General features: G+C 46.1%; 5 protein-coding genes across 8 annotated transcripts in view; 3 read left to right on the top strand and 2 right to left on the bottom strand.

Annotated features, from left to right (window-relative positions):
* The window catches only part of LOC6599714 (elongation factor-like GTPase 1), an 86,225-nt gene extending 82,952 nt beyond the window's left edge, over positions 1–3,273 (bottom strand). The window contains exons 1-3 of the mRNA XM_026991564.1: positions 1,025–3,273; positions 523–955; positions 338–451 (exon numbers count right to left, since the gene is read on the bottom strand). Coding sequence (XP_026847365.1) covers positions 338–451; positions 523–955; positions 1,025–3,220 — 2,743 coding nt within the window. The 5' untranslated portion in view covers positions 3,221–3,273. The remainder of the gene's footprint in view (positions 1–337; positions 452–522; positions 956–1,024) is intronic.
* A 192-nt stretch (positions 3,274–3,465) lies between these two features.
* LOC6599717 (tyrosine--tRNA ligase, cytoplasmic) lies at positions 3,466–5,421 on the top strand. The gene is made up of 4 exons (XM_002024866.2): positions 3,466–4,134; positions 4,202–4,568; positions 4,638–4,961; positions 5,020–5,421. The coding sequence occupies exons 1-4, from the start codon at positions 3,495–3,497 to the stop codon at positions 5,264–5,266; spliced, it is 1,578 nt and encodes a 525-aa protein (XP_002024902.1). The 5' UTR covers positions 3,466–3,494; the 3' UTR covers positions 5,267–5,421.
* Positions 5,422–5,515: 94 nt separating this feature from the next.
* Positions 5,516–7,382, top strand: LOC6599718 (probable glutamate--tRNA ligase, mitochondrial). The gene is made up of 4 exons (XM_002024867.2): positions 5,516–5,863; positions 5,927–6,337; positions 6,401–6,787; positions 6,841–7,382. Exons 1-4 carry the CDS (start codon positions 5,526–5,528, stop codon positions 7,253–7,255), a joined length of 1,551 nt encoding a protein of 516 aa, XP_002024903.1. The 5' UTR covers positions 5,516–5,525; the 3' UTR covers positions 7,256–7,382.
* Positions 7,248–9,664, bottom strand: LOC6599719 (serine incorporator 1). 3 transcript variants are annotated; one of them, XM_002024868.2, is made up of 6 exons: positions 9,587–9,664; positions 8,852–9,407; positions 8,669–8,778; positions 8,200–8,605; positions 7,734–7,896; positions 7,248–7,668 (listed from the first exon to the last, which is right to left on the bottom strand). In XM_002024868.2, the coding sequence occupies exons 1-6, from the start codon at positions 9,620–9,622 to the stop codon at positions 7,530–7,532; spliced, it is 1,410 nt and encodes a 469-aa protein (XP_002024904.1). In that variant the 5' UTR covers positions 9,623–9,664; the 3' UTR covers positions 7,248–7,529. The 3 variants fall into 3 exon arrangements, with proteins under 3 accessions (XP_002024904.1, XP_026847303.1, XP_026847304.1); XM_026991502.1 differs by having other exon boundaries at positions 7,734–7,887; XM_026991503.1 differs by having other exon boundaries at positions 7,734–7,875.
* Positions 9,665–12,596: 2,932 nt separating this feature from the next.
* LOC6599720 (failed axon connections) lies at positions 12,597–19,970 on the top strand. Of its 2 annotated transcripts, none has more exons than XM_002024869.2 (5): positions 12,597–13,279; positions 17,263–17,601; positions 18,821–19,155; positions 19,221–19,323; positions 19,395–19,970. In XM_002024869.2, exons 1-5 carry the CDS (start codon positions 12,851–12,853, stop codon positions 19,446–19,448), a joined length of 1,260 nt encoding a protein of 419 aa, XP_002024905.1. In that variant the 5' UTR covers positions 12,597–12,850; the 3' UTR covers positions 19,449–19,970. The 2 variants fall into 2 exon arrangements, with proteins under 2 accessions (XP_002024905.1, XP_026847347.1); XM_026991546.1 differs by having other exon boundaries at positions 18,812–19,155.
* The last annotated feature ends 3,739 nt before the right edge of the window (positions 19,971–23,709 follow it).

Below are 23,709 nucleotides of genomic sequence, written 5' to 3'. Positions count from 1 at the left end.
AAATTACAGCGATATCATAAGACAGAAGGAGGAAGAGAGAGAATACGGCATTCATCGGCTCTGAAACAAATTCCAAATTACGTATAAAATATTTTGTATAGATAACAAAACAATCATAAGCTCATTTCAAATCAATTTTGAGGCCTAAGACTTCTTACAACGTATTGTTCCTTCCTTGTTGTATAACTCCTAAATCATAAACCTATAGAGAGGTCTCTGCTAAATGCAGAAGTTACTGTTAAACCAAAGCTAAATCAATTTCAGAACATAATTTTCTACATTTTCATACCACTTCTGGAGTAAAACACTCAAATTCCAATCTAAGGCTTTCACTCACCCAACATTTCCGCATTGACCACAATGGTACAGCTGTACATGGGCGTTACCAAGCGCTGTGGCTGATTCTGGAAAGCCTGACGACACACCTCCTTCGCAGCAGTCAGAACTTGACCTGAAAATGCATCAAAGAATCACAGATTACTTGGAATTTCTTCTGACAAAAAACACACACAGATTACATACCCGAAAAGGGTCCTCTAGCATTTAGATCCTCGCCCTCTGATTGGATGGACCATTCGAGGACAGCAAAGCAGACGCCCTGCATGGGCTCCTCGCACAGCGGCCCTGCCCCGGAGGTCAGCTGAAAGCCATTGACCAGAGAGCTATTGAAATCCTTGCGTGGATCGGACAGAGAGCGTATTTCCGTGTCGGAGGACTTGGCTTGGCTGGACCAGAAATCGGGCTGCTCGTAGTCCGTGAGGTTGAGCAGCAGATTGGTGCCGCAATTCCGGGGACCCAGGGCCCAGAGGCGACTGACCAACTCCTCGGGGGAGAGTGAACTCAGGCCGAACAAGTGCAGATCCTGAAGAGCGGCCACCAGTTTCAGTTTGATGGAAGCCAAAAGAGTAGCGTACTTCTCGGAGAGAAGCTGATTCCTCGGTGTGGCAGCCAGTTCCTGTTGGGAAGAAGAGCTTTCATTAGTAAAAGGTAAAGTGGTAAAGTTATTTTTTCGTTTCCCACTCACTTTGAAGAATTCCGTGTGCCTCTCCAGCAATTCCACTGCCTCTGGGGGCAGGGGCAGCGCTATAACCTTCAGGGTTCCCAGCTTATTGAGCGTCTGTTGGACTGCAATCTTCTTGCTCACGTCCTTGTCGTCCGCCGTCTTCACAATAGCCTCATTAACCATGTCCACGGTGGCCGCGGGGACAATGGTCTCCCTGAAGGACACTATGGGCTTGGACACGTTCACCTTGACCTTGGCGTAGCTCTGCTCCAGATCGTGGACACACTTCTCCACATGCACCTCCCCCAGGGTCGTGATCACATGCTCCCCCGTCGGAGCCACCGACACCTGGACACAGGCATCCGCTTGGTTCAGCAGCTTCAGGCCCTTGACCAGCTTGGGCATATCCTGCGGCTGCACGGGCTCAATGGCCACTCGGAGTATGGGTGTGGCCATGATGCTCAGCTCGCTGAAGGATGTGCAGTCCAGGGTGCTGCTCAGGGTGGCCGTTTTCACGATGTGCGCTCCCAGGCCCCCGATTCCCACAATGTTTCCGGCCGGGACCTCGTCCAGGAGCTGCAGTTCCCCGCCCATGAACATGTAGAGATCCCCGATGGTCACGCGAGTGGCATAGGGCGCCTGCCCTTCGATGCGGTGTGCCGGCTGGCGGGGATCGTGCTTGGGTGAGAGATTGAACAGCTCCATGCCACGCCTCAAAGTTCCACTGAAGACGCGGGCAAAGGCAACGAAAACGAATTCGTTCCGTTCTGCCTCTGCCGCTGGCTCTGGGCCTGGGGGAGGTTCTTCTTTTGGGGTATCCTCCTGCTTGGTGCTGAGCTGCTCCACACCCTCAGTAATCCTCTCCAGCTCAGTCTGCTCGCTCTGGTGCTTACGTTCCTCGATCCGCCGACGCACCTCATCCCGGCGCGTCTGCAGCTCCTGGTCCGTCATTCTCTTGGGTCGATTTTGGGGCAGTTGGGAGACGTGGATGGGCGTCATCTTGGACACAAAGGCGATGACATTGTCGCTGCCTGCATCGCAGCTGGTGAAGCTGTCCTTGAGCTTCAGCGTCTCGAGTGGGAGCGAACTTAGTTGGATATTCGCTGGATAGAGCAGTCTTTGGGCCCGCTCCTCGCTGATCTGATGGGGCGGTGGCACATGCTGCACCACCATGTGCAGGACGCTGCTGTCGATGGGCAGCCACTGTCCCAGCACGGCCTTGATCTGCAGCTTGGGATCGGTGAGGCGCAGATCACGGGCGGCCAGCTTCAGGCCAAGTTTCTCGGCTATGCCCGGCAGCTTATCCTTGTCCTTCCGCACGGCTATGATGTCGTACATGCTCCAGATGTTCTCCAGCACAAACTGTACAAACATCGGCTTCTTGGCCTTCTCCTGGGCCCCCGGCATGGCGCATTTCTTCTTCGAATTGTAGTAGAAATCTCCCCAAAGCACCTGCTCTAGTTCCTCGCGCTTCATCTCCAAACGTTTGTCGTACATGGCCGCGAAATCGCGCACGGAGAAGGCCCAGCCATCGTAGGCGGAGGAGAATACCACATTGCCGGAGCTTGGCGAGAAATACAACTCCGAGTCGTCAACTTCCTCCAGCGCAGACTCCTGGTTGTCCTTCTGTGTGATATCCTCCCTGGCGAGGACATCGGAGGCGAAAATGCTGCCCAGCACAGCGTTGACCTGCTCGAGGACCTGTGTCAAGTGGAAGTACGCATCCAGAGGCTCCATCTGCTTCTCCAGTATCAGGCGATCCAGTTTATTGAGCACCAGAACCGGCTTCAGCTGCTCCTCGTAGATCTGCTTGAGACAGGCTCGTGTCTGGGCGCCCACGCCCTCGACCACATCCACCACGACAATGGCCCCGTCACAGAGCCGCACCGCAGTGGACACCTCGCTCGAAAAGTCCACATGTCCGGGCGAATCAATCAGATTGACGAGGAAATCATTTTCGTTTCGATTTCCATGGTCTTTGTAGTGCAGGGAAATGCTGCTGCTCTTCATGGTGATGCCGCGCTCCTGCTCGTCTTGGCGGCTGTCCAGATAGCGCAGTTTGCCCGCCATCCGCTGAGAGATGATGCCGTTGCTGGCCACCAAAGAGTCCGCCAAAGTCGTTTTTCCATGGTCCACGTGCGCCAGGATGCAAATGTTACGCACCTGTTGCTGACGGCGCTGCAACAGCGCCAAATCACTGCCCTCCACCACGGGCATCCTGTCTAATTGTGCTACAAAGCGCGAACGATTTAACTAATCAACTAAGAATTTCACAAGTTGGACCAATTGCATTTCTTTTTTTTTGTAAACAAAAATGGCACGCGGCGCAATTTCGCAATTTCGTGTGACCAGCTGAAGTAAGGGGAAAAATACTCCAGGTTGGCAGCTCCATCAGCTGTTAACCACGCATGCAGTTGGGTCGCCCTCTTCCTCTTTCCATCCAACAATTTCGTGAAGCTGCACGCAAAAATCAAAAGATTTCCACAGAAAAATGGTCGAACTAACTCCTGAGGAGAAAAAGACGCTGATCACGCGCAACCTGCAGGAGACCCTCGGCGAGGACAAGCTGAACAAAGTGCTCAGCGAGCGCGACCTAAAGATCTACTGGGGAACGGCGACGACGGGAAAGCCACATGTCGCCTACTTTGTGCCGATGTCGAAGATTGCCGACTTCCTAAAGGCCGGCTGCGAGGTAACCATTCTGTTTGCCGATCTCCACGCCTATCTGGACAACATGAAAGCGCCCTGGTCGCTGCTGGAGCTGCGCACCCAGTACTACGAGCAGGTGATCAAGGCCATGCTGAGCTCCATCGGCGTTCCGCTGGAGAAGCTGAAGTTTGTCAAGGGCAGCGACTACCAGCTGTCCAAGGAGTACACTCTGGACGTATACAAGCTATCCTCGGTGGTCACGCAGCACGATGCCAAGAAGGCGGGCGCCGAGGTCGTTAAACAGGTAGAGTACCCGCTGCTGTCTGGCCTGCTCTATCCAGGACTGCAGGCCCTGGACGAGGAATACCTGAAGGTGGACGCCCAGTTTGGGGGCGTCGATCAGCGCAAGATCTTCACCTTCTCCGAGAAATATCTGCCCCAATTGGGCTACGAGAAGCGCATACATTTCATGAATCCCATGGGTGAGTCATCGTCATCCCCATTCATACCATCTTTCCCGCTCTATTATTAATGGGTTTCCTCTGACAGTTCCTGGGCTCGCTGGCGGCAAGATGTCTTCTTCTGAGGAGGACTCCAAAATCGATCTATTGGACTCGCCCGCCAACGTGAAGAAGAAGCTGAAGAAGGCCTTCTGTGAACCCGGCAACATCGCCGACAATGGTCTCCTCTCGTTCGTGAAGCACGTGCTCTTCTCCCTCTTCAAGGAGGGCGAGGGCTTCGAGGTGTGCCGCGAGGCGGAGCATGGTGGCAACGTCACGTTCCTGAAGTACGAGGATCTGGAGAAATACTATGCCGAGGATAAACTGCATCCGGGAGACCTGAAGGCCACCGTGGAGAAGTATATCAATCGCCTGTTGGATCCCATTCGGAAGATCTTTGAGACGCCAGCGTTGCAGTAAGTGAACAAAATTCAGATATCCCATCTTTACAGCCATTAATCCTCTCGGTAACGCTTTTCCTGCAGAAAACTCAGTGCTGCTGCCTATCCGCCACCCGCCAAGGTCAAGGCTGGAGCTGCTCCGGCTGCGGGCGCTGATGAGGATGCGCCCCATCGTTTGGACATTCGCGTGGGCAGGGTCATCGAGGTGGCCCGTCACCCGGATGCGGATACGCTCTATGTCCTAAAGATAGATCTGGCTGAGGCGCAGCCGAGGACCATCATCAGTGGATTGGTCAAGTTTGTCACCGAACAGGAGCTGGATCAGCGCCTGGTGGCTGTCCTGTGCAACCTGAAGCCTTCCAAGATGCGCGGCATTCTCTCCGAGGGCATGGTTCTGTGCACCTCCAAGTGAGTAACATCCGACAGCCGATTTTCTCTTCTGCTTTCTATAGTAAATCTATTCCAGCGCTGATCACACGGTTGTGGAGCCTATTGTGGTGCCTGAGAAGGCTGCTCCTGGCAGTAGGCTGGCCTTCGAGGGCTACAGCGGCACGCCTGACGAGCAGCTCAACCCCAAGAAGAAGGTGTGGGAGAAGCTGTCCGTCGATTTGAAGACCAACAGCGACGGCCTGGCCGTGTGGAAGGATAACTTCCTTCTGACGCCCGAGGGGGAGAAGCTTTCCAGCAAACTGGCCAACTGTGCCATTAAGTAGGGTCACACTACCAATGCCACACTACCTGAGCCGTGTAATACTTACTACTAAGCAGAATGTTTCACACAAAAAAACAAGTTTTTAATTTATTAATTCCCATTAAAGCAATTGCATTTTTTAAATAAAGCGCGCAAAAGTCACAATGGCAATGTCAACTCAATGTTAACCATTTCAAACGAGTTGGCAGTTCTTTTATAACAGCTGTTCGAAGTAAACAAAACTGGAAGAGGAATTTTCTTTTGGGTTTTGTTGAAGGAAAATGTTGAAAGTAAACCAGCAGACATTGCTGAGGCAGTGCCTCTGGCTAACACAACGCTATGCCCACAGCCAGGTGCGCGTTCGCTTTGCCCCCAGCCCGACCGGGCAGCTCCATTTGGGCGGCCTGCGCACGGCTCTATACAATTTCCTTTATGCTCGGCATTTGGGCGGGAAATTCCTGCTCAGGATCGAGGACACGGATCAAACGAGACTTGTGCCTGGTGCTAGTGAGCGCCTGGTGGAGGATCTGCTCTGGGCGGGCATTGAAATCGACGAGGGACCCGGCTTTGGCGGCCGGCATGGACCCTATGTCCAAAGCCAAAGAACTGATATTTACAGGTGAGTGAAGACAATGGAATCCCATTAGCCCATTCAACCATTGAAACTGCTCACCATTCCCAGTAAGGCCATCAAGAAGCTGCTGCAGAATGGCACCGCCTATCGCTGCTTCTGCACGGAACGCCGTCTGGAGCTGTTGCGTAAGGAGGCGCTGCGCACACGCCAGGTGCCGCGCTACGACAACAAATGCCGGCATCTGCAAGCAGCGGATGTGGAGAGCCTTCTGGCCCAAGGTGCACCCCACTGCATACGCTTCAAGCTGACGGAGCATGAGGAGCCCCTGGAGGATCTCGTCTACGGCAGTGTCCAGCACAATGTCAGCGACAACGAGGGTGATCCGGTGGTTATAAAAAGCGACCACTTTCCCACCTATCACTTTGCCAATGTGGTGGATGACCACCTGATGGGCATCACCCATGTTCTGCGAGGAGTTGAGTGGCAGATATCGACCACAAAGCATTTGCTGCTCTACAAGTGAGATTTTCCCCTGTCTCAGTCTCAATCCATTTCTACGATAATATTTGGCTCATCCTCTAGAGCTTTTGGATGGCAGCCGCCAAAGTTTGGTCACCTGCCGCTCCTGGTCAATGCAGATGGAACGAAGCTCAGCAAACGACAGGGCGACATTGGAATTCAGCATTTCCGGGAGCGCGGCTACTTCCCCCTCTCGCTGGTCAACTATGTGGTCTCTGCGGGTGGAGGCTTCCAGCACAAAGCCCATGCGAAGCAGCAGCTCTTGAGCCTTCAGGAACTCTGCCAGCAATTCGAAATGGAGCGCGTGAATGCCCATCCCAGTCGCTTGAGCCCCGAACTTCTGGATGACTTGAATCGCTTGGAGATCGGCCAACGTCTGGCAGAGCCCGAGTCCCGATTGCAGCTGGTCAAGCAAGTGCAGGAGCTAGTCAAGAAAGCCTACCCAGAGCAGTAGGTGCACTCTGAGTTTCCCCGAAAAGATCTTAACTCGAATTTCGTTGCAGCTCAAATTTGGATCTGGCGGAGGCACACATTGTGGATGTCCTGAATTGGTCCTCGCAGCGTCTGACACTCCTCCAGGATCTGACCAGCAGCAAGCTGAGCTTCCTCTGGGTGAAACCATCCAACTTTGAGCTGAAAGACCTGTCGCTAGAGCAGCTAATCAGCCTGATAACAGAGCTCGACACCCTGCAGGACTTCCAGAAGGATGAGCTGAATGTAAAACTGAAAAAGTTTGCCAAAACGGAGGGCCTTAAGTTCCCCCTGATGATGAAGACGCTACGAGCGGCTCTTAGTGGCCTCAACGAAGGTCCTGGCGTGGCCGAAATGATGGAGATCCTGGACAAGTCAGTGGCCCTCGACCGCCTAAGAGAGGCTCTGCCCAAAACGGATATAAATCGAAATCGGAAAATAGTTTGACGACGCTAAAGTTCTCGTTATATATTTGTAAATATAGTAGATATAGATAATGTTTTTAATGGATAACTGCAAGTTGGAGAATAAGTTGATTGAGGTTGAGTAAACACCACATTAAGAGTCAAAATAATGCAAGATTAATCTTCTTTTTGTCCAGTAGTGTCCTGGACACACTCTTTTCCATCTGTTTCCAAATTTGGCATTCTCGCTATGCTCGTTAAGCACCACTCCTAGATAATTTTAAGATAGATATATATATATATAATACTACAGTTGTTTAACTGAAGTCGCGATTGGAGATAATTATGGGGGCGGCCAGACTCCAGCCGTAGATGAAGACGCCCAGCCAGCTGGAGATGATCTTGACCCACATGGAAGCCTCATTGCCATTGAAGAGCTCAATATCCGAGTTGGGTCTATCAGAGAGTAGATATTATAGCACGATTCTGGCTTATAGATGCTCAGATGTGTAAATACTCACTTGTACCAATTGGTGAGGGTCATCATCACGTAGAGGGAGGCGCAGACAAAGACAATGTGAAACATGGACCAGGAGTAGGTGACGCCCTCGACCTCGTTGTCGGCGCTCGGCTTGCCGTCGGCGTCAGTGGCCGCCTCTGTGTCTGATAGAGCTTCTGTTAAAACTACATTAATCAGAGGGCCAAGAGGAGGAGGAGCATACAGATTTCACACAGTTTCCAGTAACCCAAAAGTTTGTTAGTTGGTTAGTCGTGGAAAAACGCATACAAAAATATACCAAAAAGAGGTGTCGAAGGGAAAGCAAATAAGTCGAGTGTTAATAATCGGAATTAGCATTATTCTACAGCGTTTCAAATGAAAAGTGAAAAATTGTGAGCGAAATGAATCCGAATGCGTGATGTGATGTGATGGAAACTGTGGAATGCATGGTCATGCACGAGGGAGAGGGTGAAGGGGAGGCAACATACCACGCTTCTCGCTGTTGTCATGGGTGATCTTGGACACCTCCACGGCGGAGCTGATGCAGTTGTACAGGATGCAGAGCAGCCAAACGACCAGGCCAATGATGTTGGTCGTATCGAAGGTAACCTTTGAGTTGTGCGAGGGCGGAGTGGGTGGCGCAATGGTGGTGGTAGTGCCATTTCCGAATCCTTCCATCAGGCCAAACATTCCCGGATTGCAGGCCTTCTCTGGATTGTTAGCCACAGCCGACCAGGTCAAGTAGACAGTGTACAGGGTGACAAGAGAGCTCTGCAGCAGGCCCGAGTGGGGAAGACGCTCCTGGACAGCCGGCAGTATAGAGATGACGCTGATGACCAGGCAGAAGATCAGATTAATAGAGATGAAGAACTTGTTGATGCCGCAGCCAGTGGACTGGAAAGGAAAATCGCGTATCAGAATGCAAATAGATAAGCAAACGCTTTCGTGCCGTCTTACCGTGGTAAAGTAGATATACAGCAGAGTAATGCCCGTCAGCGATAAGATATAGCCCAGGAGAGTGACCCCAGCCAGGGCGTAGTAGTAGCCACGACTGTTTTCGGCGCCCTCTAAAACGAGATGAATAGATGAATCATGGATCATGGCGCACGAACAGAGTGGAGAGCAGATTGAATGACTCACCGATCCAAGACTCTGCCAGACTGTGTGCGAAATCCACAATGATGACCAACTGTACGAGTATGAATGCCAAGCCGCCAATGAGACCCACCCACATCATCGCCGGACCAAAGGAGCCGTCTGGTATGAAGATGGCCCCGATGGCGGCTCCAAAGCAAATCAGGAACTTCAGTGGCCAAAAGTTGTTCTGTATGTGTGAGCGCGGATCCCGGGAACTCTTCACCCCCAGCATAATCAGAGCCATTAGCGCAAAGAAGCAGGCCATACCGAAGCAGACCCTATAGACAGCCATGTATCCCAGCGCATATTCACAGTCCACCTGCAGGGAACCACCCGAGAAGGTGTCAATGGCCTTGGAGCTATACGTTGATGTCGAGTTGATGCAGAAGGGCAGCTTCTTCAGAGTGTCCTGCAGCCCGGGCGACAGGGCAATGGCCCCCAGGACAGTGCCCACCAGCAGGATGAAGGCGTACATGAACCGGGAGGAGGATGCATTCGTGCAGCTGGGACAGGCCGAGCAGCACATGCTCGCCGCAGTGCCACCGCAGCAGAGGGCGCACTGGAAATACCCAAAAAAATCGTTTAATTTACATAAGAAAAGCGAGACGAGATGCCAAATTCATTTGAACATATGGCGCAGCTTATTGATTTGTAGCCAATAGCTGCACTGCTGCTGTTGTTGCTGTTTGTCTGGGATTCTCTCTGGTCACGCGGCTAATTGGGCGCTAATTAACTTACCTGGGCGGCAGAACAGAGGCCCAAAACAGCTCCCATTGGTTCAGAGATTTAGTTACTTTCGTTTAATTGCGTCGTTCTGTTCTGTTAAAATAAAACAAATCTTTGTTTGTGAAAATTACGACCAAGTGTTGTGAAGTCTCGTGCACCTAAAGTGTTGTATAACGATTGTGGAGTGCAAGGCATAATAGCTACAGAAGGTTCTGATATCGTTTATTTGTTGAGAAGATAAGGTAGCCAAACTGCGAGCTACCGTTAACTTCGGACTGAAGCTTCCGATAGTATATGAAAACAGTACACAAAACGGAGCTAAGAATTTCATTAATGATTGCCTTTTTTTCAATTCGAATGTTCGAATGTTTCGCCGGTAAGATTAATTTGATGTTGATCAACGAATCCTAAATCATAACCATATCGTGGCCAATCCCCCCAAAACACATCTGTAGATTTCTTTGAATTTATTAAAATCAATCGCTTGACCATCAGATAGTAGTAAATCGAGATGGATTTTATGATTCCGCAGAATAGATATCCAACTACTTACAGTGGATCCGCAGTATTTGACAAGGAAAATTTGCAAAAATAAAGACAACTATGAGAGTTTTCCTCATCTCATGGTTTTTGGACCATCAATAAATTGTACCATCCGGTGGAATCCGTTATCTGATATAATTTGCGCTTGAATTGAAGCGATGGTTTGGACTCTTTTGATTAAAAAGTTTAATTAGTTGGCTTGTTCCCTCGAACCACAAAGTTTTAAGATTGTATCTTAATTTGACATATATTTCCAAATTCATTGAACTTTCTCGGAAAGAAAATTGGTACGCAGACTCATCCCGACCCTACCACATACAGCTATATCATGCGTCCCCGTTGGTACACATGAGAGAGAGCAGGAGAGAGTTATATCTACTTCTCTTTCTTTTGCATGGTTAGATACAATCCCGTTAGATACAATTTATTTTCTTCCAGCAACATGTGAAGCCACATCTATGGCAGACATTTTTTGAAAATGACAAAGTATAAAGTGTAAAAACGCTCTCTTTGATTTGATCGAAACTCGACTCGAACCACTGGGCTATGTTATGGAAAGGTATGGACAACAAGGAAAAATGGACCAGCATTATTTCAAGGACTCACGCACCTCACCTTATCTCACAATATGCTGTGATTTCTTATGTACATATGCATGTTGGGAATTAGGCAATTTGGCAATTATATTCCGAAGGGAAATTCCCTTATGCAAAAAATATACAAATCATAGAAAACGATGGATTCACAGAAAAAAAAATATTTACAAAATTCTGAAAATCACGCAGCTTCCATTAATTTTGAGCAATACACAAATAGTTTTTGAACTAGAAACTTTATTGAACAAGAAAAGATCGCTGATGAGGGGAAATGGTCTCTTCCGAAAGAGTCCAAATATGCAATTTTTTATTTGAATTCCTTTTTCACACCGGAAAGTTTACCGCCGAATCCATTTATTAATTCTAGGTTTTCAAAACCAAAAATCACAAAATCGAGTCAATTTCAAAATAAAGTTATGCTACCGCATACTGTTGATATATTTTTTTTAAACATTTTTCCTAAACTTTATTTTACAGGCAATCAAAAAGAAGTCTTTATAGCTTATCTTGTAGAATATTGATTCATCGGTCGGATAAAATTATGTGTTCAGAGCTGAGAATCCTAGCTAGCTGGTAATATTCAACCGAATATAAAAATAGACGAGAGAGCAGTATACCCTAGTGAAAAGGATATTAAAGGAATGAGGACATTTTTGTCATCTTTTGCCAATGCAGAAACTTTTCAGTCTCTGTTATAAATTTTCAATTAAATTTTACAGGATTTTAATATTGACTTATGAAAATAGGGTATGCAAATGTCCATACGCATAGCTGATACCTTTTCACCAGCAAAAAAGACGTTTCATTCCGTACACACTAACGTTTACGCATTGACCTTATCTGCTTAAACTTTACTTTAGACACAATCCAATAAACAGCAGTATTTAAGATTGGCATATCTTGTAGAAAGTTGATTCATCAATCGGGTAAAATTATTTATTCAGGCCTGAGGCTATCTATTAATATTCCACGGAATATTGTTTCCAATCCTTGACGGAGCACAATTAGCCCATGGTAAACCAAAGAGGTATTGTAATATTCCACCGAATATAATGAAAATCAAAAATTTTAGCGCAGTTCAGGTGAAAGATATAGTGGGTTTTTTTTTAAGTTCAGAGGGAAGATGGCATTAATCGTCAAGAAGAATTTACAAGCCATATTTTCCGCCAATTACCTCAAGTAGTTGGACTGATTGAATAGAGGGGGGCTAAGTGGGCTAAGTTCGATTTCTTATCGATTTCGATACTATTTTGTTGTTGAGCCACCAAAATAGAGACAAAAACAATCAAAGCAATCGCCGCAGCAGGAAAACAACTCAAGTATTTAAAAGAAACCAGTCAAGTAGAAAATTGATTCATTAATCGGATAGAATTATGTGGGCAGGGCTCAGAGATCTATTAAGCGAGTAATATTCGAAAGAATATCAAAAACGAGGAATACGTATGATTGAATTTGAATTTGTCAGTATATTTATGGTATAAAGAGACGGTATATTTCGGTATATTTCTGAGGGTCAGACCGTATTCCTGATCTATCGATGCTCTCTCCTGCGACGAAAAAATGAGTAATTTTGAGTGGGCTATAAAGAAAAGTATGGACAACAAGCAAAATTTGACAACAAAATTTGAAAGGTTCGTATGAACTCTCACCTCGTCTGTGAGGACAAAAACCTTGAAGACGAAATCGGCAAGGTATATCGGGCAAATGGGGTGGTTTTCACCTTGCCTGCGTTGCATTTGTTGGCTATTGTCCATACCCTCTTTTTTCTCCTATTATGTAGCTAATGTGTAGTTGCCGTGTAGTTGCCATGTAAATAAACCCTCTTTTTCCTGTAAGGTAGCGCTGCAGCAGTAGCTCACATCTTCCAATTTTTTTGAACTGCGCGGTTGGGTTTGCGTCTGGTTGGTGTTAACGTTAACGGCACTTATTCCGACTTCCGACTGAACAGAGAGAGATCCTGTATTCCTGTATTAACCGACCCGAGTGTCTTGTGGTAATTTTTTTCAATCCCCCCCGCTATATAGTAGTGGGTCGCGTCAGTGTGTATAAGTGTTCCTGTGCATTTGAGCAAGGAAAAGTGTGAAGAATCTGTTAGCTGAAAGAAAGCGCAACTTTAAAGAGAAAAAGCAGAAACGAAATGGCCACCGAAGTAGCCCAAATACCCGCTGAGGAAACGCCTGCCGTTGCGGCGCCCACAGAGAAGCCAGCCTCCGAACAGGCGGAAAAACCTGCTGCCAGCGAGCCTGCTGCTGCCGCGCCCGCCGTCGCTGCTCCGGCTGAAAACGAAAACGCCCAAGGAAACAAAGAGGACGGCAAGGCGGCGTCCAAGGAAAACGCTGATGGTGCCGCAGACGGGGAGGCCAAGAAGGACGGAGAGGCAGCGGCTGCTGCAGCGCCGGCCAAATCGGAGGCCCCTCCCGCACAAAAGTTCAATGTGCACAAGACCAACTTCGAGAAGGACATCATCTATCTGTACCAGTTCTCCAGGACTCCATTGCTGCCGTCGCTGTCGCCCTACTGCTTGAAAGTTGAGACCTGGCTTCGTCTGGTCGGTCTCAAGTACGAGGTAATTATCAGTCAATTTTCCGGGGAAAATCTGCAAACAGAAACCCAAAACATATTTCAGAAATACATATTTCTGGGTTTTCGTCTCGCATTTCGGTTTTTTCATCATTGTAAAATTTTTGCGGTACAGATTTTTTCCCTGCTCCTGCCAGAGAGAGCGAGTGGGAGAGAGAGAGAGAAAGAAAAACCGCCATGATTGTGTGCTAAGCCTGCCTCTGTCCTGTGTACGTGTATGTACGTATACATATAGGGGTATGTGTGTGACCTGCCCTGCCCTGCCCTCGCATTGAGCTGAAAAAGGGATACATTTAGCATTTGCCTTTCCTTTCTATCCCGTAACAGAAGTTGCTCTCTCTTCCAGTAGTTGTCCATGTGTGCGTGTGTGTGTGAACCTGTAGCCTGGCCGGATTTCTTGTACTCCTTGGTGTGTATGCGTGTGTCTACATAAAACAGCGTATACATAAAATTTGTGTGTGCGCCGACGCCGGCGTCGCTGCCTCTCATAAAGTTGTGCTTTTATGCTCTGAACCCCCCTCCACCCCACGACTCCACTCGCCAAAACACCAGCAGCAGCAACAACAGGCGAAATGAAGTCGTGCTTCAAATTTTGCACTTGGCGCTGCCGACTCTCTCCTTTTGTCTCTCTCTCTCTCTAGCTCCGACTCTCCTCTCTCTCTGTATGTCTGTGTCTGTGTGAGTGTCTGCTCTTTGTCTTTGTTGCACTTCTTTCATGCTATCCTCTCAGCCTCCGCCTGGGCCACCGCTCTGCAGCTTGTAATTGCTTTTAATAAAAATTGATGTAGTTTGAGACGGTGCAATCCCCCCCGTCTTGGAAATAACTTCAAGCCGCGCTCTTTCTGTCTTCGTCTTCCTTCTGGCTTTGCCTTGCTTATCTCTATGCCCGTTAAGTAGCTGTAATAGTGGCGGAGAAGAGGCGAAGGCGACGGGGAAACTGTCAACGACTTCCATTGGGGCTTCCATTTTAGCTTTTGCTTTTTTTTAAAGCGCGCGATGCGGTTTGCATATTTTTCATATTTTTATAGGAAAAACTTGCCCTAGCAGCAACAGCAGCTGCCTGTCCCACAAATAGGGGGTGGGAGGTGGGGAGAAATGGGTGCGGTCACCCGCACATCTACACAGAAACAACAACGACGCAGTTGTTGTTTAATCTTATTAATTACACATTTGGTAAATGAAAAATGAGCCCAAGAGGAATGTTAATTGATGCGCCGCTGCCACTGCCACTGCCACTGCCGCTGCCTCTCAAGATGCCAGAGAACCGATAAGAGCGGCACGGCACTCCCCACTCCTATGCTTCCAGTAGCATGCTGCCATATGTTGCATTCCAAAAAGAAAGCAGAGCTGCAGTCAATTATGATTGACAGTCGTCCGTCAGGCCCGCAGCTGGAAAATACTTTCCATTTCCATTATATTTTTTTTTTCGGGTTTCTGATTGCACTCCCTGATAACAGCGGAAGAGTTCAACAAACTGAGACCTTTGACATTATTCCCTCGCTCCCTCTCATTCTCTTATCCATTAATCACCATGACAGGGAGGGGTGCCAGTGCCATGCCATGAAAACTGACTAAGCAAGTTCTTCACCCCCCTGGGCCATGGGCCCTGGCACAGCGTCGACCCCCTGCATGCAACGTCTCTGTGCTGTTATTGTAAACGCATTGCAGCAGCTCTCTTTACATCTCGCTCTCCTTCCCCCTTCCTCTTCTTTGTGTAAACAAGAGTAGAAGTTGTTTCTTTATTGATGATAAACCAAATGCATATCTTTTTTCACGCCACAATCCGAGCTGTGCGAGTCATACCCGGCGCCCGACGCGTCGCAGCCATTAACGAACAGCAGCCACATCGAATATCATTTTGAGGCGGTGGCCAAACCCCAACCCCAACACCAGCCCCGGCCCATAGCCCGCATATCTGGAATTCCAATGTGAAGTGTCGCCGCCTTGTAGATTGTGCAATTAATTCACATTTTCAATATATACGAGAATGAATTACAAATACAAATGCATAAATTTCAATTACAAATTCAAATGGAAAATGCTGGCGCGCCATTCCATTCACAATATTGCCAGTACAAAATGTGGCTATGTGTGAGCGAACAGTCTGGCAACTCTCTGGATATGCCGTTTGCGGCTGCAACTGTACGTGCAAATGTGTGCGTGTGTGTGAGTGAGAGGAAATGGAGTTTCAGTTTTTCTTTGAAAGAAGACTGATTGCTGTTTCTGCCTTTTGTTTTAATTAATAAACCGCATATTTGCATTAAAACAACGAGAGTTTCTGCTGCTGCTGTTGCTGCGCTGCTGGCTCTTTTGTTGTTGCTCACTCAGTGGGACTGCAACTACTCCTGCTGCTCTCCTACTCTTCTCTTCACTCTCTGGCTTTTTGACAGGGGTGTGGATATATACACACACACACACGCACACACATATACACACATAGACCCGGGCCTGCATGTGCTGCATAATTGCATGTGTTCTCCCTCTTCTTCTTGTTCTCTGCAATTTGAGAGCACTTTTGCTGCTGCTGCTGCCGTTGTTGTTGTTGTTGTTGTTGCGTGCAACGAACAGAACTCTACACTGCACGAAAGTTGAGCCCTGCAGCAAAAGTGGAGAAGCTATGGAGGAGCTCCCATTATTGCCGCCGCCGCTCCTTAATTGGCATAATGATTTAATAAAAACTAAATATTTGCATTGTATGGCGACAAAGCGGCGGCGCAGCGCTGCCCAGCCTCTGCCGCCCGCCTCTGCCAGCATTGACAGAAACCGTTATATTTTGCGTTGGTGGAGGCAGAAGAAGCAAAAGAAGAAGGAGAGGCAGCAGACAGGCCGCCTTTTTTGTGGATCATTGGAATTAAATGTGCTCCAACGGACTCCACCCTTTTCAGCAGCAGCAGCGGCAGAAGCAGCCTGGACAGGCAGCAATGATGATGATGCTGCTGCTGCTGGAAGGCAAAAATCTCTCTATAACAAACAGGCCGCTGTTCTCTCTTCCAGTGCTGTCCTCTCTGGGGTTTCTCTCTCTCTCTATTCCTCTCCCCAATGTGTGTGCCTGTGTGTGTGCGTGTCGGCAACCACACCCTGCCGCCGCCTGCCTTGCCTCTCTGCCGTTTTCAGGGCGCGAAAGCATAAATATGCCAACGGCCATTATTGGATGGCGGGGGTTCGCTTTTGTTATGGACAGCACCAATTTCTAATTAGAAATTATTATGTAAATTTGAGCAGCGAAGCAGAAACAAAAAAAGCGACAGGCGACGGGCGACATGCGTCACACACACGAACATAACTGTCACATCAGGAAAGTAACGGTTAATGCATACGTGTGTACACACTGGAAGTGCCAGTGGAAGTGGCAGAGCACTGGAATATCTCAAAAATGTTCAAATAGCGGCAATTGGAAGTTTCTCGGCTCTGGCTCTGGCTCCCGGCTTCCGGCTCCTGGGTCCTGCTCTGCTCTGCTTTCTCATTCTCCTGTTTTTGTTTCTGCTTCTTCTTCGTTGTGTGCGTTAGAGCGCGTGTTTCTGTGTATGTGTGTGCGCGTGTTTGAGCGAGCATCTGTGTGACCAGTTGGGGGTAGTTGGGTGTTGGTTAGGTTGTTGGGTTGATACGATGTTCCATGCTGTTCGTTCGGTTTTCTACAAGGTACAGCTTTTTGTGTAGTGGTTGGTTTTCAGCATCAGTTCTGGTGGCATACATAGAAAATACACACTCCCGCACACACACACGCTTGCACATTCGTACAGGACTCTCTATGTATGTCATGAGCGCCATCTAGCGGGCGGAACTCTTTTGGGATTGAACTACATTTCGTATTAGTCAGGGGAATGGAATGCCAGATAAAGTGGGAGTGTGGGACACATACATATACTTAATCTCGTATAAACAGACTCCACCCTACTTTCCGTAGCATTACTCATCCTCGAGTCATCGCAACACTCAATGAATGCTTTTCCTCTTTTTTCTCCATTACAGAATGTCGATCATAAGATGCGTTTCCGCTCGAAGAAGGGTCAGTTGCCTTTCATCGAGCTGAATGGAGAGGAAATCGCTGATTCGGCCATTATCATCAAGGAACTGTCGTCCAAATACGAGAAGAATCTGGATTCCGGCCTAACCGCCGAGCAGCGCAACGTGTCGTATGCCACCATCGCCATGCTGGAGAACCATCTCATCTGGATCATCTTCTACTGGCGCGCCAAGTACCCGGACAGTGTGCTCAAGGGCTACAAGGTCAATCTGCAGCACGCCCTCGGATTGCGTCTGCCCAACTCCATCTTGAACTTCTTCTTCAAGATAACCTTTGGTCGCAAGGTAACCCACCAAAGCCAACAAACAGTCACAGTGTCACAGTCATAGTGACAGTGACAGTGACAGTCCTGTAGCCAAAGTAGTTCAGATCCACGTAGCAGACGATGTATCTCGTATCTCGTGCATTCCTCAACGCCAGAAGCTGATGATCCCGGCAGTTTCCAATCCTATTTATCATATGTTTAGATTTCGATTGGAAACAAAAACCAAAACTGAAAAACGAGACTGAAACTGGAGGGCTTTTGCTCTTGGCGTTGGTGGAATGGCAACTGGGAAAGGGAATGGGCATGGGCATGGGGATGGGTAGAGTAGTGTAAATAAACAAATCCTCAACTTAGGAATCTGTTGATAGAAATCGGTGGCGTATTATGTTGCACCTAACACCGACATCGCCATCGCCATCGGCTGCCATCCGACACATAGTTTATCCAACTCCGAAAACGAGGCATAAACAATATTATCGCGTCCCTTTCGTGGGATTGATTGTTGTTTATGCCTCGGCGGTACTCACATAACCACCACCACCCCACTCCCCCTACCCATCGACAAAAACTAAATCTAAACAAAAACCCAAAACCCAAAACGAGAAAAACAATGGGGGAACCCAAAACCCCAAAACGAGAGAAGAATAAACGTGGTGTCTGTCTGTCTTCCTGGAAATGTTTTTAGGATGATTTTCTTTTTCGTTTATTCGAATGAAACTTGAAGAAAAAAAAGAAAAGCAAGAATCTATAAATGGAAACACTTCTCAATTTCACATCACATCCGGCAAAATTCAAATTCTTTTAAAATCAAATTCAAAAATCAATTCAAAAACATTTCAAAGGAACACCACACAATCCACCACACAAGCTAATCAAATTCGAATTCCAATTCATATTCATAAACGAAAAAAAAAAATACAATCGTTATGTTTATCACTAACTCTTGCATGGTTTTTTCTCTTTTTTCTTTTTCGTTTTTTTCCCACGTACTTTCTGTTTCTAACTTCTAACTTTTGTAATCTGTATGTGTGTGTGTGTGTATTGGTGCGTTCCCCATCTATAACCCCATATCCCTCGTGTGCGTGTGTCTGCTGTGTTGGTCATCCTGCATCCTGTTGACCCCCCACCCACCCCGTAACCAATTTGTCGGCCATCCCATCCGAATATCTCCAAAAAAAAAAAAACAAAACAAAAAAAAAACACGGAAAAACCATATTCAACACAACAAGTGGTTCCAGGGCACGAAAAAGTTGAAGGCGCATGGCATCGGCGTCCACAGCGCCGAGGAGATCGAGGAGTTCGGCAAGGACGACCTGAAGGTCCTCAGCGAGATGCTCGACTGTAAGCCGTTCTTCTTCGGCGACGAGCCGACCACTCTCGATGTGGTGGCCTTTGCGGTGCTCTCGCAGCTCCACTATCTGTCCAAGGATATCGCGTACCCGCTGCGCGACTACATGACCGAGAAGTGCCCCAACTTGATTGGACACGTGTCGCGCATGAAGGACAAGTGCTTCCCCGACTGGGATGAGATCTGCACGAAGCTGGACCTCAATGCGCACATTCCCAAGCCAGAGTGAGTAAAAGAAATCGGATGGAGTCTAATCTCATTTCTAACCAAACTTGAATCTATTGTTGCAGACCCGAGACCAAGGAGGGCAAGGAAGGTGGCGAGCAGGAGAAATCAAATGAGCAGGAGGGCCCCGAGGGCGATAAGATCGAGAAGGAGTTGGAGAAGGACAAGGTACGTTCATGGAAATACATATTATTTTTGCAAAGCACACACTAACCAAATACTTATCTCTAAATTACCAGTCGAATGAGAAGGAGTCGACCGAGGAGAACAAAGAGAAGGAGGAAACAAAGTAAATTCGCCGTTAGTTGTATTCATATGTATATCCCGATATATATACATATATACATATGCAGACGAGTCGGAAAGTCGAAGGAACGAAGGAAGAAAGGAGACACCCACATACACACACATTATATATATATACATATGTAGTACGATACTATATAGTAAGGCCCTATATAGCTAGGCGCTGCGCTCTCATATATAAGCATTCAGACATCGGACGACAAGCGTTTTCTAAGAGAAGAGATCAGTATAGAAGAAGACCCATTTACATTTAAAGTGAAAACGAAAGAAAAACCTAGGACAACTGTAAAGCAAAAAGCAGGCACAGACACAGAACTCTCACCATCAGCATCCGCAACAGAACGATCGATCCACTAAGTAAAACGAAAAGCGCAAGCAAATGCGGAAAAACGTAAAACAAAAAAGTAAAAAAAAACGTATATATATACAATAACGTAACGTAAAAACTTTGGACATCTTTTTTTTATATATATACACGATGACGTTTGTATTACAAGAACAACAAAACAAAAAACCACAAAAAATTAACAAAAACAAAAAAACCAAAAAACCCCAAAAAAAAAAAAACAAGAACCGTAAAAAAACATTTAGTATAAAATTATAAAAGTTTATACGTATAAATATTAAGAGGAGAGGACGACGGACAGAGGGAAAGAAATTATAAAAAATTAGTTAAAGAACTCGAATAAAACATAGAAGGAGAAGAAGAAGAAGAAGAAAAAGAAGTGAGCAAAACGTGAGTAAAAAATGAGAGAGTAAAGAAAAGGAAGCCAGAACAGAACAGCATACAATACACGCATTAATCATTAGTTTACATTCAAAGGCGATCTATATAATACACACATACACACTCTACACTCTCATCCAGATACACACACTAACACAGACACACAGCTACACTCACATATAGCATATGCAGCAAAAAATTGCAAAAGAACACGATGGTATTGTTTACTCTTCCAAAATTTGATTAAGCTTAAAGTAAATCCCGGAACAAGTACGATGGAATGGGTAGGACGATTATACATATACATACATATATATGATATGGTATATGATATGATATATAGTGATGACGATGATGATGATAATGGCGTTGTAGTTGGGATGGAATGCAATGGGAATGAGAATGGGAATGGTATAGGAATGATATATAGTAGGGTTGATATGGATATGTGTAGGGGGTTGGGTTTGGGCCCCCGTTTGCCGGCAATTAAGTTTATTTTTTATATATATATGATTGCAAATAGTAATTTCTGATTCTCGTGTGCAAATAATTAAACGAAACAAAAATGGATACAAATTTATTACTTATAATTATATACATATAAAACCCTTATATAACGCCCATTATGCATATGTGTACATGTGTATAAACAAAAGAAAAAAAAAAACGCAAAACAAACAAAACGAAAATCGCATAACGCATAACGATACATTGTATGTTGGTTCTTCTATTATTATTATATATTATTATACTTTAACGATTATAAATACTACTATGATTTCCCCCCATAGTCCCTTTCGTATGGATCTGCTCAGAGCATTGGCTTTATCGATGTTTTTAACACACACACACAATCAACAAACAAATCAAAACCAATTCGAACCAAAAAAAACTATTGATCTAAACAAAAAAAAATACTCGGCACTAACATACGAAAAGAACAAAATTTATGATAATTTTTTGTATATTCTCTTTGTTTTTTTTTTTTTGGTACGTCCATTCAATTTTAGTTTGTCAAAGTTTTGTCCTAAGTTAAAATTATGTTTATGATTCTGATTATGCAAATATATATATAAATATGAACCTTATTTCTACTGTAATTAACGCTGCAACCACCACCCGCAACCCACAAGCCCCAAGCCACAACAAACCGCAAGCCACGAGCCACAAGCAAAGCAAAGAATCATATAAAACACCCCACACGAACCCACACAACTGTAGGAGGAAGAAGGACAACTCGATGAACTCATGCAATTCTCTCTCCGGGGGCGAATCGTTCTCTCTCTCTGTTTCTCTCGAACACTCTTTTCCTTGAAGGCGTTGCCTTGCCCCACTGGAATGGTTGGTTTACCTTTACGGTTAATGTTTTCGTTGTTTCTCTGCTTTCGCACTCATCTTTCCGCCCCTTCCATTCATCCCGAAGAATCAATCCCCCCTCCCCGTAAGAATAGCGAAGATACAAAAAGAACAGCTGGAAATGGAGGAGAATGAACGAACCAAACCGAACGAGTGAATGAATGAAAGAAAGAAGTAGTCTTTTTTTTAATAGGGTAGATCACAAACAACTAAGAAGAAGAGACAGGCAGGCGGACAGACAGTGGGAAAAGCGAAAGCGAAAACAGAATCCATTGAGGCGAAATGAAAACAATTTAGGAAAAGGTCAAGGCAAAAGAGAGAACAACAACAAGAACAAGAAGAAGAAGAGGAGGAGCTGAGCCAAGAAAAGACGAGCGAACGATCGATCCATCGATCCATGAAGAAAATCTCTTATAACGATACGATTTGTAGACTACGCAAGTATTTTTATGTATTAAAGGTTATGTTGTAAGTTTTTATCACAATATTTGTATTGTAGCTCAGTGTTTTATATGATTATATATAAAATGGATAACAAAAAAATGAAACAAAAACAAAACTGAAATGAAATGGAAAACCGAAAAAACTGAAATGAATCCGACAGAACCATAAAACCATAAAAAAAAAAACAAAACCAAAACAAAATGAAACAACCCCGGACAGAAGACCGAAAACGACAGACAAGAATGAAAGAAAGAAAAATTATTGTATTACATACATCTTATATATAATAAATATGCTTCTTAATAAAAAACAAAACAAAAACCAAAGCCCAGAAACTCGCCCACTGATTTATGATGGAGGATTTCCTAACGGACACGCACTGTCCCGATAAGTGAGTCTTCCCTAAGCTGGGGTGGCTTTGCCCATACATATACCATATACCATTCGCCTAGCCTCAGGTCTGGGGTCTAGACCAGCCCCAGCACCAGCCCAGGAAAGAGCACTGAAAAGAAGAAAAATTTAATTATGATACTCGAGTTATCTTTTGACATACACTCCTGATAACTTTAATTCAAGTTTGCTTATTCATATCTAAGTATTTCTGTCCACCAGTCATAGGTACTCGCTTATATACAATGCTATAATATTCGTTTCCGATAGCAACCGAACCCAACTGTCCGGACGGACAGCGTTGAGCGGAGGAGCCCCACCGTAGAACCTGCATGGTCAGTGTTGTGGTCAATTATCAGGGTAGATGAATCAGAGGGGCTTTTAATTGATATGATTTTTTCCAATTATAATTGATCTTAGTTAAGAAGTTAACCAAAGTAACTCAATTCAATTAAGCAGATAACTATTGAGAGGCGAAATCATTTCAGCTCTCTCGCCTGGTGCTCTGTGCTCTGTGCTCTGGGCCCGTGCCTGAACTTTCTACTCCAGCTCAAGGTCACCTCCTCCCATCCACTGCTCGAATATACATATACTCGTACACACATACATAGTAGGATCTCCATGCACCCCAGATATGCCAATCAAATTGACATTCAATTCAGTCTCTGACCCAATAATATGCGGTGGCTGACGGCCGATAATCGATATTTGACCTAGGCCAATAAATTGTAGCTCCCGCCATACTCCTTGCTCTCGTGCTCCGCTCCATTCGAAACTGTTATTCAGAGCCCTCCTAATCAACAACTAATTTGATGTTCGACTAAAACGATTTGAGCCCCCCAAACAGAGTGGATGGGGATGCCAACTCCAACCAATCAATGCCAACACATCGAAGAATGGCAGAATGGCAGCCCCCCTATGTATGTCGATGTTGATGTTGATGTCTATTCCTCTATCATATATCTCTTCCCCTCCCCACCCCTGCGTGCGTGTCTCGTCCGCCTTGACTGTGACATTTTTGGCAATTTATTGAAGACGTATTCCAATCAGAGCAAATCATGCGAATATGGCAAACGGAATTTATTACCCAGAATTTATTACCGAAGCCATCAAAAATAAAAGGTAAGTGTGATATCGCTTCGATCTGCTTCTGTCCTCTTTCCCTCTCTCCCTAGCGCGCTCCTTCGCTGAGGCGTAACCCATTTGGTGTAACTGTAACATATTAATACCCTGACCTGAAGGAAAGTATGATTGTTCCTTCATTAGGCGTATGCAATGCAGACACATTGATGATTGCTGCATGTCCTATGTGTGGCAGGAACTTTTGAAAA

This window comes from Drosophila persimilis, unplaced genomic scaffold, assembly GCF_003286085.1.
Source record: "Drosophila persimilis strain 14011-0111.01,24,50 unplaced genomic scaffold, DperRS2 tig00000676-arrow-arrow-pilon, whole genome shotgun sequence".
Taxonomy (NCBI): domain Eukaryota; kingdom Metazoa; phylum Arthropoda; class Insecta; order Diptera; family Drosophilidae; genus Drosophila; species Drosophila persimilis.
The sequence above is the reverse complement of the archived record's forward strand: the minus strand, read 5'-3'. Positions and strand labels throughout refer to the sequence as shown.